General features: G+C 38.6%; 1 protein-coding gene across 1 annotated transcript in view; it reads right to left on the bottom strand.

Annotated features, from left to right (window-relative positions):
- Positions 1-7,592: 7,592 nt before the first annotated feature.
- ATM (ATM serine/threonine kinase) overlaps positions 7,593-19,777 on the bottom strand; it is a 63,183-nt gene continuing 50,998 nt past the window's right edge. Inside the window, exons 54-64 of the mRNA XM_034060052.1 lie at positions 18,919-19,057; positions 18,492-18,574; positions 16,974-17,114; positions 16,072-16,188; positions 14,545-14,694; positions 13,674-13,839; positions 12,720-12,806; positions 12,527-12,641; positions 10,918-10,981; positions 10,115-10,251; positions 7,593-9,984 (exon numbers count right to left, since the gene is read on the bottom strand). Coding sequence (XP_033915943.1) covers positions 9,801-9,984; positions 10,115-10,251; positions 10,918-10,981; positions 12,527-12,641; positions 12,720-12,806; positions 13,674-13,839; positions 14,545-14,694; positions 16,072-16,188; positions 16,974-17,114; positions 18,492-18,574; positions 18,919-19,057 — 1,383 coding nt within the window. The 3' untranslated portion in view covers positions 7,593-9,800. The remainder of the gene's footprint in view (positions 9,985-10,114; positions 10,252-10,917; positions 10,982-12,526; positions 12,642-12,719; positions 12,807-13,673; positions 13,840-14,544; positions 14,695-16,071; positions 16,189-16,973; positions 17,115-18,491; positions 18,575-18,918; positions 19,058-19,777) is intronic.

The raw sequence follows: 19,777 nt of genomic DNA, 5'->3' as shown, positions 1-19,777 counted from the left end.
GTTTTTTTTTATCTCAGTTGAACCTGTTTTTTATGATACTTTTAGCAGTCAGATTTATTTTACCTGTCTTTGGTCACTTAGCAAAGATACATCAGTGAGGAACACAGTTGATCAAGGTTCCTGTGTAGTCAACAAGAAGAAATAGTTATCTTTTTATGGTAATTAATACATCAGCTTTTATAAAGTTGCTCTGGGGAAGTACCTTTGTAGCTCTGGTAGCTGCAGAGTGAACCTGTGATGCAGAGGTTCCTGACTTCAGTTCTACAGTGGAATTTGAAAATGGTATGAAATGCTTAAATATTCTTTTACTTGTAATGTCAGGGTACATGAATCTGCTTTGATTTAGGCATACAATACTTGCCTCTTGATTTCTAATATTTAAATTACTTGAGATATTGTAGCCCTATTTCATGCTTCATGTTTTTAAGGTATTTAATGAAGAACTAAGAATTATGGCTACAACACCTGAAATTGCTGGAAGGAAGCTAATTTATTGCTAAAATTATTGCCTCCACCTGTCTGGCATTTTACTAAATTTCTGCTTTTCTTCCATAATTATTTGGCTTCTGTTTTAAATCTTCACATCCTTATTTAAGTTTGCCTTATGAATAAAACATCATTAGCATACATTAGCCTCAATTATACATAAGGCTAATATAGGAGTAGGCATTACTTGGACTTCTGCTCAAGCTGCAGTATATAGGCCAGGGCAAAAGTTAATTTATTTTTACAGGGTGATTCCCTTCAGTAAGAGTTAGCATGGAGTAAGGAAGAAGTATGCAGGCAGGAACTACAGAACCACTTCATAACTTTCTAGAGAAATAAATTAATGTATCATCTGTGCAATGAGTTAGAACTCCAGGTGAGGGTACTCTTGAAAGGCAGATATTTTGTGCTGGACTCGTCATTGCTGGTCATGGTTCAGCATTTATTTCTGAAGTTCAGTAATTATCGCTCCAGACACAGGTGATTTTCATCTTTGATGAAATAAGCCAATACTAGGCACTCTTACCAGGTATGCTGACACTACCTAAGAAAATTGTCTTTCCATAGTGAAGTATCATATGCAGTTATTGCCATGAGCCCTTCTTTATAGCAATGTGCAGCAAGGCAATCAGTCAAATCAATCCCAAAGCTTTAGCAATCCATTAAAGTGTGGTTTGAAATACACAACTCTGGCAGTCACCAAGATTTCTCTATACTTCATTTATCCTTTTGAATTACTCTAAGGATTAACTAGTGTTACCATCTTTTATTGTTGGCATGCATAACAAAAGTTAATCAAGGTTGCAATATGACTATATGTGCACTGAACGCATTTTAGGATCATGTTTGTTCTGTTCTAGACTGCACTTTTTGAAGTGAAAAAGACAATCTTATGAAGGCAAATGCAGTTCTTTGCAGCACTTGCCTTCTGTCTGTATTTAGCACTTCCAGTATTAGGAAATGGTGTCTTTTTGCACATAACAAGAAACATCACAAAGACCAGACATCAATACATGGGAGTGATCTCATGAATCTGTCAAGAAAAACAGCTGATTCATATTATTCTGACTGTAAAAACAAAATTGAGCCTTCTACAAGGAGGCCATAATTTTCTTCTTAAGAGGATGATAAAGCATTTTTAAGTAAATTCTAATTAGTTCATAGAAAGACTTGGAAGACCAGTGTCAAAAATAATGAGTTATTCATAAATTGGATATGTTAAGTGCATTGTGACAGCCAGCATTTAAAGTAAATGACCTATTTTATATATGGAACATGTTGTAACAGCCTCCTCCTCCAGCTAAGCAATCCAATAAACTCCTCAGTGTATAGTCAGTTGGATCACGTGCGTACTGAGACATTCATATTTCTAATAAAGAGTAATTGGACAATGAAATAGGATAGAAACGTAAAAGATTTTTTTATACCATCAGATTAATTTATTAAAATGATTTTACATATGGTTTCTTAAAGCATTATTTAAATTTAGAAGCTTCAAGTATGCCTATAATTAAATGATGAAATGTTCTTTCACAGTAGCAAAATATAAAAAGATCCCTTAGCTACATCTGTTACATAGATCCACGGGTCCTGAAGGAGCTGGCGAATGAAATTGCAAAGCCACTGGCCATCATATTTGAAAAATCACAGCAGTCAGGTGAAGTTCCTGATGACTGGAAAAAGGGAAATATAACCCCCATTTTCAAGAAGGGGAAAATGGATGACCCAGGGAATTACAGACCAGTCAGTCTCACCTCTGTGCCTGGCAAAACCTGGGAGCAGATTCTCTTGGAAGGTATTCTAGGGCACATGAAAAACAACAAGGTGCTTGGTGACAGCCAGCATGGCTTCACTAGGGGGAAATCCTGCTGACCAATTTGGTGGCCTTCTATGATGGGGCTACAAAAGTGATGGACAGGTGTGGAGCAGTTGACGTCATCTACCTGGACTTGTGCAAAGCGTTCGACACTGTCGCACGTGTCATCCTTGTCTCTAAATTGGAGTGTCATCAATTTGATAGGTGGACAACTCGGTGGATAAGGAACTGGCTGGATGGTTGCACTCAAAGAGTTGTGGTCAATGGTTCAATGTCCGGCTGGATATCAGTAACGAGTGGTGTCCCTCAGGGATTGGTGTTGGGACCGGTCTTGTTTAGTATCTTTGTCGCTGACACGGACAATGGAATTGAATGTGCCCTCAGCAAGTTTGCCGATGACACCAAGCTGTGTGGTTCCATTGATACGCTGGAGGGAAGGAATGCTATCCAGAGGGACCTTGACACACTTGTGAGGTGGGCTGATGCCAAGCTTATGAAGTTTAACCATGCCAAGTGCAAGCTCCTACACCTGGGTTGGAGCAATCCCAGGCACAGCTACAGGTTGGGCAAAAAGGAAATTCAGTGCAGCCCTGCGGAGAAGGACTTGGGGGTGTTGGTCAATGAGAAAATGAACATGAGCCAGCAGTGTGTGCTTAAAGCCCAGAAAGCCAACTGTATCCTGGGGTGCATCAAGAGTGTAACCAGCAGGTCAAAGGAGGTGATCCTGCCCCTCTACTCTGCTCTCATCAGACCAAACCTGGAGTATTGTATGCAGTTCTGGTGTCCTCAACAAAAAAAGGACATGGTACTGTTAGAACAAGTCCAGAGGAGGGCCATGAGGATGATCAGGGGACTGGAGCACCTCCCATATGGAGACAGGCTGAGAAAGTTGGGGCTGTTCAGCCTGGAGAAGGCAAGGCTGCGTGAAGACCTCATAGCAGCCTTCCAGTATCTGAAGGGGGCCTACAGGGATGCTGGTGAGGGACTCTTCATTAAGGACTGTAGTGATAGGACAAGGGGTAACAGGTTGAAACTTCAGCAGCAGAGGCTTAGACTGGATATAAGGAAGAAATTCTTTACTGTGAGGGTGGTGAGGTACTGGAATGGGTTGCCCAGGGAGGTAGCGAATGCTCCGTTCCTGGCAGTGTTCAAGACCAGGTTGGATGAAGCCTTGGGTGATATGGTTTAGTGTGAGGTGTCCCTGCCCATGGCAGGAGGTTGGAACTAGATGATCTTGAGGTCCTTTCCAACCCTAACTACTCTATGATTCTATGATTCTAGGTAGTGGAGAGACAGGCTGAAAGCTGCATCCAGTAAGGGCTTCTGAACTCCCTCCCCCCTCCCCCAAAAGGTACTTTGAAACTATTAGAACCAAGACTCAAAGTTGAGACAGAAGGCGGTTGAGGACAGTGTGAACAGTGCAAACATGGAGCCCACAAGCCTGTTTCTGTGTTTTACGTAAGGTAAACCTGGTAATTTGGAACTGAATGACAGAACACTTCTGCTTTAAGCAATCGTTATATATCCTGAGGAGAACCACACTTTCAAAGGTCTGTTTATCTTTCCCTATATAATGTCTGCATTAAAACAATACCTCATGTATCGTCATCATTTTAGGTGACCTTGCATGTAAATGATAGGATAAGCAGATAAGACATAATTATAAACAGCTGTGTGTCACATGGAGGTTTGCACCCACAGTGGTTTTCACAGACCTAAATAAATTGATTTAAAACTGGTTTTAATTACACTGGTAGGACTGCTGTGTGCTGATAGGGCATCAGTTAGGCCTCAGTTTCTGTGTTTTGACATAGCCAGGGGGCTTTTAGTGTGCATCATCTACTTACGTATTGCACAATGTATAAGTGTGTTCACATACATTACTGACTGATCAAGGTAGTGAGGCAAGTCAAGAAACTAAAACAGAATTATATAAAGAGACAGATTCTCATTTGCACTTACATAATTGAAAATGCTTGATGAAATCCAGGACTTACAGCACTGTCTGGAAGAAAACTGGCCGACAAACTGATTTTGTGAAAAATAGTATTTTAACAATTGAGCAGTATTAAGTAGAAATTACTAAGTAAAACCCAGCATTAATATCAGATTATGTCTCATAATTACAGAAGTTTTTTCTCTTTTCTAACTACTATAAAATAAAGTTTTCAAGTTTCTTGTTACAGAGCATATGCTGTTCCACTGTGCTTCTGAAATATCCTTAATGCTAGTTATTGCTAATTCACCCCGCTGTTCCCAGAGCACTGATGGACAAGCACAGGAAAATCTTGCCATAGAGACAACATATTTGACTTGCAGGAATTTTTTAGGATCTTGATCTGTCCATCCAAAGCCCTCGTTTTAACACCTCTCCCCCCATTTTCTTTCACAAAAGCAGAGAAAATTGAGCTTATGGACTGGAAATGTTGTGTTCTGGAAACACAAACGGCATAGCAGGAATGAAGCAATTTCCCAAAATGTAGTTCTGTTTTTGCAGCACAGCTAGAACTGGTTTTATAGAGTCGGACAGCTATCATGCATATAAAGTTCTTCAGCCTGTAATGCCCTGATCAGCATTATGGAATAGATTTTTCTGGAGGAAAGGATTAATTTCTTAGTATTTGGAAAATTCCTTTATGCTGTGTGAGATGTCAGCACCTGGAGTGCCAAAAAGGCAGTTCCTTACGCTTGAGCAAAGTCCATACAGTTGTAATTTTGTTGCATCATTTAACAAGGACATGTACAGTAATTTTTCCACATACATTTATATATGCATATATATATATTACTGAAGTATCTACTTAAAATACTTCCATCTAAAAAAATAAAAACAAAACGAACAAACAAAAAACCAAAAAAACTACGCTAGAGTAGCTTGCTCTAAGCCCCATCCAACCTGGCCTTAAACACTGCTGGGGATGGGGGAGCCACAGCTTCTCTGGGCAAGTTGTGCCAGTGTCTCACCACCCTCACAGGGAAGAATTTCTTCCTAATGTCTAATCTAATCTTCCCTCTGTCAGTTTAAAGCCATTCTCCTTTGTCCTGTCACTACACATCCTTGTAAAAACTCCCTCTCTAGATTTCCTGTAGGCCCCCTTTAGGCACTGGCAGCTGCTCTAAGGTGTCCCCTGAGCCTTCTCCAGGCTGAACAACCCCAGCATTCTCAGCCTGTCTTTATAGGAGGTGCTCCAGCCTCTGATCCTTCTTCTATACATAGCTTCATTTTCTTATCATCCTCCCTTTGCTTCAAGCACACATGGTATAAAGCACCTGAGGCAAACAAATAAGCTCAGATCTTGCATATTGTCTGTTGTACAGCAAAATGGATGTGTAGAATGAGGAGCTGTTGTGGATGTAGCAGCAGGAATTCTGCAGGGCAGAGAAGGGTATAGTCACTTTGCATCATGTTTTTGTGGATACATACACAGTAGTGAGGAAAGAATGAGGGAGCAGGGGGAGAAGCTGTGTGCACCTTTAAAGATATCACTGACATTATTCATTATAGTGCTCTGAAAGCTGACATGTACTTACAGTGTTGTGTGCACGACAGATGATGAGAGCATTTGTTATGTGAACAACATGGCAAGTCTTCTCATATAATCAGGATACAGGTAAGATTTTGAATTGTGTTGAGAAGAGAACCTAAACCCTCATTTTGCACACTTTCCAGCTTCATCACTGAGGTTTTACTCTTCAACCTACCTGCTGAAATTATCAGTTTTATTTAGTGCTAATATCAAAGTGTCATCATTAAGTGCTAGTATTAGGTTATCTCTCCCCAAGAGCTGTTTCAGACTATCTACAGGTTCCACAAGACAACGCAGCTGCCACAAGACAATACAGCTGCCTTACACGATTCAGTGCAGCCCTGCGGAGAAGGACTTGGGGGTGTTGGTTGAGGAGAAAACAAACATGAGCCAGCTTCATTGTGTGCTCACAGCCCAGAAAGCCAACCGTATTCTGGGCTGCACCAAAAGAAGTGTGACCAGCAGGTCAAAGGAGGTGATCCTGCCCCTCTACTCTGCTCTTGTGCGACCTCACTTGGAGTATTGTGTGCAGTTCTGGTGTCCTCAACATAAATAGGACATGGAACTGTTAGAACAAGTCCAGAGGAGGCCACAAGGATGATCAGGTGACTGGAGCACCTCCCATATGAAGACAGGCTGAGAAAGTTGTGTCTGTTCAGCCTGGAGAAGGCTGCATGGAGAACTCATAGCATCCTTCCAGTATCTGAAGGGGGCCTACAGGGATGCTGGTGAGGGACTCTTTAATAGGGACTGTAGTGATAGGACAAGGGGTAACGGGTTGAAACTTAAACAGCAGAGGTTTAGATTGGATATAAGGAAGAAATTCTTTGCTGTGAGGGTGGTGAGGTACTGGAATGGGTTGCCCAGGGAAGTTGTGAATGCTCCATCCCTGATGATGTTCAAGGCCAAGCTGGACAGAGGCTTGGGTTGACATGGTTTAGTGTGAGGTGTCCCTGCCCATGGCATGGGGGTTGGAACTGGATGATCTTAAGGTCCTTTCCAATCCTAACTATTCTATGATTCTGTGATTCTATGAATTCACAGGCGTGAAAGTAGTAGTCAGAACCTAAAGTCATCACTTCCCAGTCATTCAACCAAATTCCCCCAGGCAGATTTTGATATTGCCCAATTACAAAAGCAACCCTTTGTCATTGAAGAATTACCACTTGTACAAGCATGGAGTAACAACATCCATGAGGAGTACAATTAGTGACGATGTATAAGAGTGCATTATCTCCTGAAAAATATGAAACCTAGCTTTTTAGCACATTCAAAAAAATGTAGTAGTGTTGAATGCTTTGTATAAACTCAGGAGTTTCACAGTAGCATAGAATAGTGACCTAGTTAATTCTGAGTTACTGAGAAAATGATTTTGGGTGGTTTTATCTGTAAGAACAAAAGGAGTTTTCAGATCTGCACTCATGAAGGCTGACATCCTTTTTTAATTTAAATTTTAAGTATCTCACCAGGTGGCCTGTTTAATCTGATTCCTATTCATGGGACAGTTTCTTGCTGATGGAAAAGTTCAATTAAGGTGCATAATTCAAACTGGTTTACCTGCCAACATTTCACTTTTCATACTCCCGAGGACATTTCTACAACAGATGGTTCAACAGAAAAAAGCCAAATAAATATGTTCCCATTTAAAAACTCTTCTCCTATGACACTGGATCACAGTCTCATTTTTCTTAGAAATTCTCTTTTCTAAATGTAAATGTTTACTGTTACTAAGATGCATTCCAAGGATAAAGAAAAAAACAACAACTTGTCTCACTTATTTACATTTTACTATTACAGTAAATACATTCAAGGCTTAAGAATACTGATCTACCTTACCATCAGTAGCAGCATTGACAGCATTTCTATCCAGGTTTTATTTTTCTATTCTTATACAAGGAAAGTGTGTATCTATAGAGAACACATTTTGGCAAACCATTTACTTTCTAATTTTGACTTTTAAAAATTAAGGCATTACTGGAACAAAAAGAAAAGCAGTCACTGATGGTTACTATTTGGCTACATGAGGCTTTGCACTGATGACAATTATCTCAAGAATGTTAGATTACTCAAAACAGATCTTACAGTAACAGGATTGTGTCACATGGGTTTTGACAGTGTTTTGGAGACACTAAAATTTGCTAATAGTTTAAACTGTTTTCATATGTTTGTCAGCTAACTGGCTTTCACTGCTACAGGAGCTTACAAATTTTAATCAGCTTGAACAATGAAAACATACAAACACTCAAAATTTAGGCACTAAATACAACATTAACAGCATTGCAGAGGAATAACTTTTTCCTCTGAAGTTAGACTTTCCTGAGACAATCATACTAATATGGAAGGAAAAAACCTAAACTGCAGCCCAGCATGACAAAATACTCAAATGGAGCAGCAGTAACTCATGATGGACGGAAAGGTACTGCCATGTGCTTTTATGCACTATTCATGCATATGTCACACCTAGGAGTTCTAGTATTAATTACTGCAAAAATGCCTAAAGAATTTCCTCTACAAGAAGCATGAGAAATATTTCCAGAAATGCTACCAGATTTTTTATGTCTGTGCTTCTTGTTTACTCCTTACCTACCTGCCATTCTGTAATTGCTTGGTAGGACTTTTCTCCCTTTCCTAAGTGTCATTCAAAAGAGTATGTGCTTTGTTGGTTAAGTTTCATCTTCAGAAAGCAAATCACTGTACCCCAGGACGATAGTTCTTCCCCACAGAAAAGCCGGGACGCACTTTTCGTGCCAAGGATCAACAGAAATTTATGTCAGCTTCATTAAAACATAATCACATGAAAACAAAAGACTCATCTTGCCATGTTGACATTAACTAACAAAACAAAGCATAAAAAATGTGGGAATACTGTACAAATAAAAATCACTGAAATGTTAATTAGAACAGAAATTCTTCACTATACTGCTGTAAAAAAGCATAAGGTGTAAACTAAGGTAATGTCAGAGTATGCCAAATTTTATTCATATATAAAGACGATTCTGGAAGATTTATTAAACATACCAGCATGGCTGTTACTTGAGTGGATTCTCCTAATACCCGTATTCATTGACTATCCAATTACAGTAGGTATTTTGATTTAAGGAGTAATATATTCTGTGCAATCAGAATAGGATTTTTGTGCTCAAAATACAACTTCAGTGTTTCTGATGGGAGTTTACTGCAGATAAAGAATGACTGTTAGAGGCTTTGGAGGCATATCTGGTATGCTGAGCTTCATTGTACAGTCAGTCTATTTTATCAAGGAAGCCTGAGCTACAAAAGCTAAATATTTTTCATTGTTTCATACTACTAAAGCAGTATTATAAAAATAAAATACCAACATAATTTCATTTACAACAAGAAAAAAAAGCAGCTGTACTATACTTGGCTCGAAGTTTCAATCTATATAAAGAACATCCATTTAACTAAGCTAAAAAACAAAAAACCCAACCCCAAGAACCCTCAGCTCCTTAAACATTCAGTTCTCAGGTTTTCTTTTATATTCACTGTAGCATTATCTTTCAAGTATAACCCCCCTTTTGAAATGTACTTTAGGCAGTTATTGCATGACTCCTGGTTTTTAGATCATCCATTCTGCATGGTCACATAACCATACAGAATTATTACACCCAAGGCTCCAGCTATTTCACAAGAACACAAAAGTGATGAATCTCAGGCTTTAAGATTATAACAAACACAGTATGCCCAAGCAAAGTCCTTGCGGGTCACAAGGATCATCAAACCCCTGCCTGGTGCCTTGTACTGTATGGTGAACATAAGTGGACAAAAAGTATTTTCTTGGTAACAGGTCACTGAAGAAAACAAACAACCCCAGAACATCCGCCAAACACAGAAGCATAAGCTTCATGGTTGCTCCTGCTCTAAGTTTTAACTGTGAAATAGCGACTCAAAATGTTATGACACTTGCTGCATAGAAATAGATTTCTTCTAAAAATGTGCTGGATCCTTCCAAGTCACACCCAAGCTTTCCAACCAAAAAAGAGTTGGCTCAGATTTTTGGGATCCATGGCCTGCTGTATGAGGAGGTTCACCTGTCCTCCCACACTGAGCACTGTTCCATCTTCAACACCTTTCAGCTTCTCCTGAAGTCTCAGCAGAACACGCTCGGCCACTTTATTAAAACTCTGGTCATCTCTGCTGGCAGAATGAAAAACCAGAAAAACAAGTGCACTTGGTATGGACCCTGATCAACACGAGCAACATTCAATAGGAAACCATAAAGCAAGGTGACGGGGCAAGGGGCAGGCAGTAAGAAGAAATCTTGCACCTGGCTTTTCTTTTACATTCTTGTGGATCAGCATTGAGTGTGGAGTTCATGTCAGCCTCATCCTCTGGTCGCTGCTGCAGATACAGAGCTTTCAAGGGGTTGATGGTCCAGTGGAAAAGAGGATCATAGAGCAGCACCTACATGGTAAATAAACATGTATTTAACTTACATAGTTCATTATAGCTAGTTCAGTGCCCCAGCAGGAAAAGAAACACTCATAATGCTCACACTAATCACAATATTAGGAGGTGTTTTGGGGTTTGGGTTTTTGTCTTAATCCCATAGAGTTGAGCTAAATTGCTTGGAAGACAATCCAACAATTAAACTGCATCTGACCATATGCAGGTATTGGTGTTGTTCACCCCTGACTCAGTTTTGCTACTCAGTCCCATCTCAGCAATGAAAAGGTCATTTTTTAATACACTAAAGATCACAATTTGTTTTTAATGCATAGTATAAGCTGCTTTTAAAAACTACTTTAATTCTCTTTGTGACTTATGCAAAGTAGATTTAATTCAGTCAGCACTGCTCATGCTAAGAATGTTGCACCATGGCTAGAAGCATTTAGATACTGAGCAGGGAAACTGTATATACCTGAAACAAAAGATTCCCATAAAAATGCAAACTGGTCATAATTTTATTGAAGATTATATGAACTCACAAATCTGGCCAACACTTCTGCATTCAAATTCAATAAAACCTCCCTACATAAATATTTGGTATGGTAATGCATACAAAGACAAAGAGATGAAACTAAAGATATTCTGGCAGGTTACTATCAGAAAGAATGACAAAATGCTCACCTCCACAATAGTCAGCAAAGCTTCTTGGTTATTTCTCATTACAGCCATTGTTTTCTCACAGCATCTAGAAAACATTTTACTGTATTTTTAGGTTCTTTCTGGCAAAATAGAACAGTATTTTTATCATTTAAATTATGGATATTTGTACCCTTCTTAAAGGATTTCTAATGTATGAGTAACCTCTCTGGTACTTCCATTTTTTAAAAGAAAAAAAAAAAGGAGAAATTTAGAAATGTAAGACCAGAAGGAGACTGGGTAGTTCATTGATTATATTCCCTATGGGAAAGTGATTCCCTGTTTCACTCTCTTGATACCTTTCTACCTGCAGAATTAACCACCAAGTTAACAGTGATCCTTGGCTGGAGGAAAGCGTGTGTGAGAAACTTGTGGGGTTGCTTTACACAAAATGAGCAGATCCAGTGGGCAGACATTAAGCTATTTCTGAAATCTCTCCAATGAGTTTAGTTACCAAAGTGGCAAATAAACTTTTACATGCATTCCCAAGCAAACTAAACTTGTGGAAGGAATATGAAACTCTGCTTTATGGGACAGGTATTCCAGTGAAAGATGGATTAGGCCTCCTGTCTGCTTCAGGATAAGAACACACTCAAAAAAAGGTAACTGTGTTCACACCCAATCCTGTGATGACTTGTTTATGCACTTGCACCTACACTGTTAGTTACCAGCACATCTGGCTGAGGCTGAAACAGTATCCACACCAGGGCCTTTTAGACTGTATTTAATTCTGCTGGAACCAAACAATTCGTTGTTTTCTACATCATGGGACAAAGGTTTCAAAAATAACATGAAATTGTGAATTTGACAGCATCATGTTTAGAATAGAAGTGGTAGTGACTGTCCTCCACAGGACAAAGGAACCACTTATTAATGGTAATTACTACCTTACAAAGACAATACTTACACTACATACTTTTTCAAAGACATGAAACTTGGGGTTTGCAAGCACTATGTTCATGAACATCAGGGATGTCTTGAATGAGAGAAATGTTCTGCTTTTTAGGGCTCTCTTGGGTCATTTCCAGGAGATAGGGTGGAAGTCGACAAAAACTCACCCCTTTTGGGATGTTTCTGGTTTGCAGCTCAAACCTGTTGTGGGATTTATATTTTGCACTTGCAAAATGATATCAAATATATGATCCAAAAGAGAAAAAGGACTGCGAAATACAGAAAACTGAACAGACACAGGAGACAGAACAAAATGGTTCAAAGACATTGTTCTCAATATATAGTATAGTTCTGAAAGAAAAAAAGTCTGGCAGTCTAAATCAAGTGATGAAATTTAGCTATGGAACCTTTGAAAGCACTGAGCCATCCCTGAATTCCACTAGAGGGTGACAATACCCCATTAGTTAGTGAAGAATATTAAGAGCTAGGTAACAATAATGAACTTGCAATTGATTCTATAAATAAGAGCATATGAGTTAAAGTAAATTAAATAACTAAAATAACTAAAAATAACTAAAGCATTTAGTTTGGATATCATCAGCAGAATGATATCCAAGGCACCAAAACTATTTAACATGTAACAATCCTAATGCCAGAGGTACTCTGCTGCCTCCTCCCCACTGTGTGATATAGGAGCATTTACCTTCTGAAGACTCCTTCCACGCCAGTAATACCCATTCCATCCACAATGTCCCTGGTTAATCTAAATGGAACAGTCTCTGGTGTAGGAAGGATTTTACCTTGCTCAAAAGCAACCCCTAAATGAAAGGATAATAAATGTTTTTAAAAATGTTAAAATAAAGAAAAAATACAGTACTCTTGCCCGTCCCACTTACCCAAATCTATATGGACTAGTTCTGCTGTTTGTTCATCTATCAAGATATTCTGAATATGTCTGTCTCCAAGTCCAAGGATGTAGCCAACTAAAACAAAAAGGTAGGTGCTGAAACCATAGTTACATGCCATAAAAACAGAGGTAAGATTTAACAGAGAGGGTTATTAGAATCATGGTAACACATACAAAAAAATAAAAAGTGGGAATATTTCTTCACCCATGTATACATATTATTCCAGTAAAGAGCAAATGTCATTCCACAAATCCAGAAAGAAAAGGTTAACTGAATGCAATTGCAAGAAAGTTATTCTCATACAGGTGTGTATCATTTTGGCTACTCCACAGACTTCTTGCCCATTTGTCTCCATGGATAGATTAAGAAAACAATTTCACAGCTTTCAAAAAATCCCAACAAATCAAAGACAAAAAACAAATGCACAATAAATTAGGGTTTGTTATTTTTGCTGTACTGCAATTTATGTCTGCTACTGGTTTCCTATTAGCTGATGGGCACAGACAGCAGTAACATTTCCTACAAAAACCTTTCATCTCAATTCTGCTAAACTGTTGATTTACTTCAAAGTAAAAGATTAAGCTTTTCAACTCAGTTAAAACATTTGAGGCTACAGGTGAAATAAATGATAAATCAAAACATCAGAGTTAGGTAGAAACTTTAAAAAACCCTACTAGAACCTAAAAATACAAACCACTAAAATACAAAACCAAGAAACACAGAATTTCATTCCATATTTCTGCTGCAGAAAGGGAGTGTGGAGAGAAATTAATCAGAAAACTTAATTACCAAAATAATGCTGGTGTTCTTGCTAGATTTTTTTTGCCTCTTGCTCCTCCTTTGCTTATGTGTGACAAAAGCAGAACAGCCATTACCTCAGAAATGGTATAAACCCTTTGTTACATAATCTAAAAAGCCAGTGCTACTAATCTAGTATCATACCTATAGAAGATGTAGCCACACTGCGGGTATATGCCAGTCGTTTTTCAAACCACACAGCCGGATCCAGAAATTTTTCCATGCAGAAATAACGAAACACAGGTTGGAAATTCTCACAGAGTTCCAAGAAGATGATGTATTTCTCCTCAGAGCTTTTCTTTTGTGCAGCCTTTAAACATGTAAGAAATATTTTCCGCATGACTGACTGCTCTAGAAGGTAACTACCTCTTCCTTTGAAAGGAAAACATTCATTTTTTCTACTCCCTTCCCCTCCATCAAATGCTGTTCTCAGTCCTTTCTCTGACCTATGGATTACTGTCTTTTTTACAGCAATCACTAATGCACCTATCACATTTACTAAACAACTCTGTTTTCATACATAACTCAGAGGCTACATGGAAGAAACACACTCCTTTTTCTTTGGTTGCAGTTGTATGTACTTTATGTGCATGTACAGGTAAATGCATCTTGTTGGGAGTTACTTCCCCTTGCAACTCTGCTGGTACCTTTGCCTATCTGATAGCTTCATGTCACTGTGAGAAGGTCACTCTCACATGCACAAGCTGCACAATGCCAAAATTAAATATACTTTTATCCCATTAATACCATACAGACATAAAAGGAAGTAATTTCTTGCACCATCACGGCTTTATAAAGTAACAAGCAAACCTGTCCGCAATTTTCTTAATGTCTGGTGAGGCGGTTTGTTGAGCTAAACTAAACTAAAAGTCTGAAGATCTATTAATTAAGTCTATCTATGCCACTGGTCACATTATTGTACACTAAAAGAATTGTATATAATTCTCCATAAATTTCAGCCCCCAGTAAAGAATGAGCTAGCTATTTTATTACTTTTGTAGTTGTTACGACTCACCATCATCATTTTCTGACAGTGAGAGCTGGAGTAATCTTTTGGCCTGTATCTCTTGTGAGCTCCCTCTTTGACACCCACAAGGAACTCCCCGATGGGTGTTGTTCTCGAGCACCACTCAAGAACACCACTTCTTTGAGACAGGGGAACCACCTGCAAAAACAAAACCACTGCTGCATAAGGGAGGGTCATACACTCCACTGTGAATATACATACTGCAGAGCATGGATGTGTATTTGTGAGGCTTTTTAAAAAGGCAAAAGCCGAAACCATACAGCTGACCACAATACATGTTTTAAATACACATGTATACACATATAAAATACACTCAAGGTTTTTCTGCCAAATACTTGCATTTTTTTCCTAGCACAGAGAACCTTTCACTGCCTACTTGACTACAATGTTTCTACTCAATATGCATGTTTGTATCAGTATTTTAGATGACCTCACAGTGCCCAGAGCTTGCCATGTGTGACTGGAATCACACAAGCATTGTGCGAACAAACACATGGTACCTGCGTGAACATACTAGGCTCATCTCTGCTTCCCACCCTTCGTAACCTACAGCCCTTCATAACAGGCTGTAATAGTTACCTCAATTACTGTAGCAAACACAACTGGCCAGAACAAGCAATCTCCTGCCCTCAGAGAAACAGCTACTGCCCATTTCCTTCAGTTTTCTTATGAAGGTCTCTATCTTATTATGCAACACCCATTCTCTTTTTCCCTGCCCCCATTAATTTTTTCACACAGAGAAATGAAGACCTGAGTCCACATTGAAAATTATGCAAAAAATGTGACTCTAACTCCATCTGTGAATTCTTAAAACTATGTCAGCAAGTCAGAATAGCTTCTTCAGAGATTCTGGAGAGCACACTTCCCATTTGTCAAAGACAAGAACTTCTACTTAAAGAGTACTTATTCAGAGGTCACCTTCACAGCTATTATTATAATCCCAAGCACAGAAAAAGGAAGGAAGAGAGGAAAGTTCCTGTTCAAGCACATTTTCTGCATTCACCATAAGAATTTATTGCTGTATTCCCAGTTCCAATAAAAACAGTTCTGCAATTCAAATTCTGCATGAACAGACCCTAGATGGCTCTTCTTGATTTTCTGGATTCAACTGTAAGGCATACCACAAGACTAAGATTAATGATTAACTAATCAAGGAATATTGCAAGACTAAAATTACTGAGCATTCATAAACAAACTTGTATGCTCAAGTAGCAATTTACAATTCAAGGACAGTGCCTGCTTTAATTTCTTTTCAATTATAAATTAACTTAAAGACAGCTTTGAAGAACATTGAAATATATATTAGGCATCAGAATTTTTTTCTAAGGATTTGGGAAAAAATTAATTGCAATAATTATTTTAATGATTAAATTGTATTGTTTATTCCATACTTTAAGGAGCAGTGACTATGTTAATAACATAAATAAATACACTTTATGTCAAAAAGAGGAGACTGAAAAATATGTTTTTATTGGTAGTGTTTATTCCTCTGCCGCAGTAGCTGATCAGGGTTACCTTGTATCTTCGGATGGTTAATTTTCTCTTGCGTGTTTCAGTGTTTTGCTGGAGCAATGTGTTGCACATCTGGAAAACCTGTTGCATAACAGCATCTTGTCTCAGGTCATCATGCCCCTTTAGAGTAAGCAGAAAAAGCAGTTAAAGAAGACTTCCAGCATTCAACTGCTTGTTCTGTAACTTTGGAAGAATTATTAAAAAAAAATCCACAAAACCCAATTTACTTTTCCACTGTAATCACCTGTAATAAAATGTAATTAACAATAGCACTTTTTTTCTCTTTTTCTAATAGTGCTCAGCTCCTTAAGTGGAACCATCATTACCTTAAATCATTGTCTTTTTCTTCTGTGTTTTTTTGGACAAATGCTATTTGACTAAGGTTTCAGTCACCCCACATGCTGTAGGGTACCTTTCTGAAAACCAGGTGTTTCATTCACCACATTCAGCAATCCAGCACACAGCTGAAGAGGCAGCCGTTGCTACTGCAGCTCTGATTACTGGATGCAGATGTAGCGATGCAATGCTTCTCTTGACAAGTTTCAAAACTACCCCATACTAAACAGAAAAGCAGAATTCTCCAAGCAGCTGCTGAATCCTTACATTCAAAGACAGATGGAATAAAATCTATTCCATTTCAAAAGAAAAGGTCTCACTAGCTGAGACATGACCACACAAGTTGCAGGTCTGGGAGCCTCTGGTAAGCTACTGTATATTACATACATTGTTGAAAAAAATAGTTACCAAAATATTTATTATTATTATATGATTATTTATATTAAATTATTGTTATATTACTTATTACTACTTTGTAATTTCCTTTACTAAAGCATTCCTGAACTGAGAAAACTGAACTGTGAAAAGCCTCCTCGTGGTACACAATTCATACAGATGACAGAACCTACCTTCACCAGCTGCCTCCTTTCTTTACCATCTGATCCTACACAATCTATTATTTTAGGCAGATTCAGACCTCCTGCTAAGTGAAATTCTGGCTTAAAAGACTTTATTGTCACCAAATTTTCATATTGTCCTGTGGGATCCACCTGAAATTATAAATTAGTTTAAAATTAATACAGAATCACGGAATGGTTTGGGTTGGACAGGGACACCTCACACTAGACCATGGCACCCAAGGCTCTGTCCAACCTGGCCTTGAACACTGCCAGAGATGGAGCATTCACAACTTCCCTGGGTAACCCATTCCAGTACCTCACCACCCTTACAGTAAAGAATTTCTTCCTTATATCCAATCTAAACTTCCCCTGTTGAAATTTTAACCCATTACCTCTTGTCCTATCACTACAGTCCCTAATGAACAGTCCCTCCCCAGCATCCCTGTAGGCCCCCTTCAGATACTGGAAGGCTGCTATGAGGTCTCCACGCAGCCTTCTCTTCTCCAGGCTGAACAGCCCCAACTTTCTCAGCCTATCTTCATATGGCAGGTTACCTCCACTTCTCTCAGAGAAAGCTGCAGTAAGTTGTTTGCAAACCTCATTAGGTAGTAAATATTAATATGAGCACTGCATCATCTATAAGGATAATACCCACAAAGATTACAAAAATATGCTGAACAAAGGAGTGAACTTGATTCCTCTTTGTTCTCCTTTTAGAGAGGACAGTGCTGCAGACTGCCACAGCACAAGCTCTAACAGAATCTCAGCATGCCCCAGTTGGCATTTTCCCAAGAAAATGTTCATGTATGGTTGGAGGGCATTAGGTTTACATTAGGCTGCAAATGGACCCAATCTACAATCCTAAAACTGTTACAATCTACAGGATCGGTATCCGATCTGTAGCCTGAGGGACTTCAGGGAAGTTTGGCTGCATAATGTTTAAATTTTAGGTGTCTGGCCCAAAAAGCATCTCTACACTCCTGAAAATGGTACGTATCCTCAGTAGAGTATGGGGCATTTGAGTGCCTATGCACCCATCCCACCAAACACTTAAAATGGATTATTTACCATTACCGAATGGTAAAAGCATAAGCTAGCCATTTAGGAACAGAAGAAGCATATCTATTAATTCTCACCCCTTTCTTAACACTAAATGCTTCCTGAGACTCTGAGCTAGCACATACAAATCAGGATATTCGCATTCCCAAATCATCTCTGTGATTCAGGTAGCTCATCACCCCTTCTGATAATGAAAAATTAGTCAGTGATAATAGTGGCAAAGCCATTTTCATACAGTAAGCCACAGTAAGACACTATCCACCAAATATGATACTTAAAGTCAAGGTATGCTAAAGTCTAAGGAAATCACCTCACTCTCATCTCCCACCTGACAGGAAAGTAGCCCTGGTTGGCTCCCCTCTAACGAACACGTGAATTTATGAAGCGATAGATGTCCTGGCTACTGCTATAAAAAACTGAATTCTACAATTTAGTATTATAATGTATATTTATTTCAAGTTCAGTCACCTTAATTTCCATGGTAGGAACCACAACATCATCCAAGTCCTTCAGTTTAACAATTGGCTGGTTAGCAGGAATACTTATTGCTTCTGTAATTAAAAGGAATTCATGTTTTCAAATTCAGAACTCCAAGCATACATCAAAGTTCACAAATCCCATGGATTTTGAGATCCAGAACCTCACTGCATACTTCTGCTGAGCTGACGAAGATGACCACAGACAATGAGAGTTTTCTGGAGTTTCATACTTGGCATATGAACCTCACAGTGCAAGTAATTACTATGACTTTTAATCCAGACTAAGTTTATCAAAAATAGGACACAGTGCTAGTACCTCCTTTAACTAAATATCAATATTTAGAAATAAGACTTTTTAATTCAAGAAAATATAACTTCTCTATTAAAAAACCAAAAAACGTTTTCCAAAGACTTACTTCTTTCAGATTTCCATGGCGTAGCATCTACATTTGCTAATATGATGTAAGCATCACAAAGTGCTTCAATATGTCTAACCATACGAGCTCTTGTTTTTCTTACAATATTGATTATATTGCCAGCAGCCTCCATTCTGTCCTAGAAAACCCCAATGGAATATAAACATCAGATCTTGCAAACTACACCTTGTAATATTAAAGATGCATCAAAACATGCAGTCAAACAAGTACAATTGAGACATATCCCATGAAAACAGAGGATGTTGCAATAATGGGCAGTCCTTTGTGTTATGAACAGAAATAAAGTGAAGAAATGTTCTGTGTTGTCTAATCTGAGATAAAGAGCAAAGCAAAATACTAATTGGAATGGAGACAGTGCACATTTGCCCAGACAATGTGCAAAAAATCTGCAAAAATTCTTCAGGAAGAGGGATAGGCAGTTTTGGATGTTCTTCCACCATCTTTCTGTTTCCACTGTTTCCTTCCAACTGAAGAAAAAGCCTGTATGCAAAAGGCAAAAATCTGACTGTGTGTCCCTTCTGTGCCTAACTCTGAGACACTTGGTGGAGATCAGTGTAATCCTACTCCTAAGAGTGGGACTACAAAAAACAACAAATCTGAGAACAACATGAAAAAAGGCCACATGAAAACATGGTGAAAAATTGTATCATGACAGGGAAAAAAGTAATGACAACCATGCCAGATTTATAGAGATGGGGTAAAGAAGGGGCATTAATCTAGATATGATTCCAAAGACAGGTTCCAACAAAAATTAGGCAGTAACAACTTCAACTTGAAGCCATAGTTTGGTATAACCCATCATCATGGCTTTTAACATAAAAACGTTGCATAAGGGAAT

The sequence above is a fragment of the Melopsittacus undulatus genome, chromosome 2, assembly GCF_012275295.1.
Source record: "Melopsittacus undulatus isolate bMelUnd1 chromosome 2, bMelUnd1.mat.Z, whole genome shotgun sequence".
In the NCBI taxonomy this organism is placed as follows: domain Eukaryota; kingdom Metazoa; phylum Chordata; class Aves; order Psittaciformes; family Psittaculidae; genus Melopsittacus; species Melopsittacus undulatus.
This window is presented reverse-complemented; position numbering and strand designations above follow the sequence as displayed.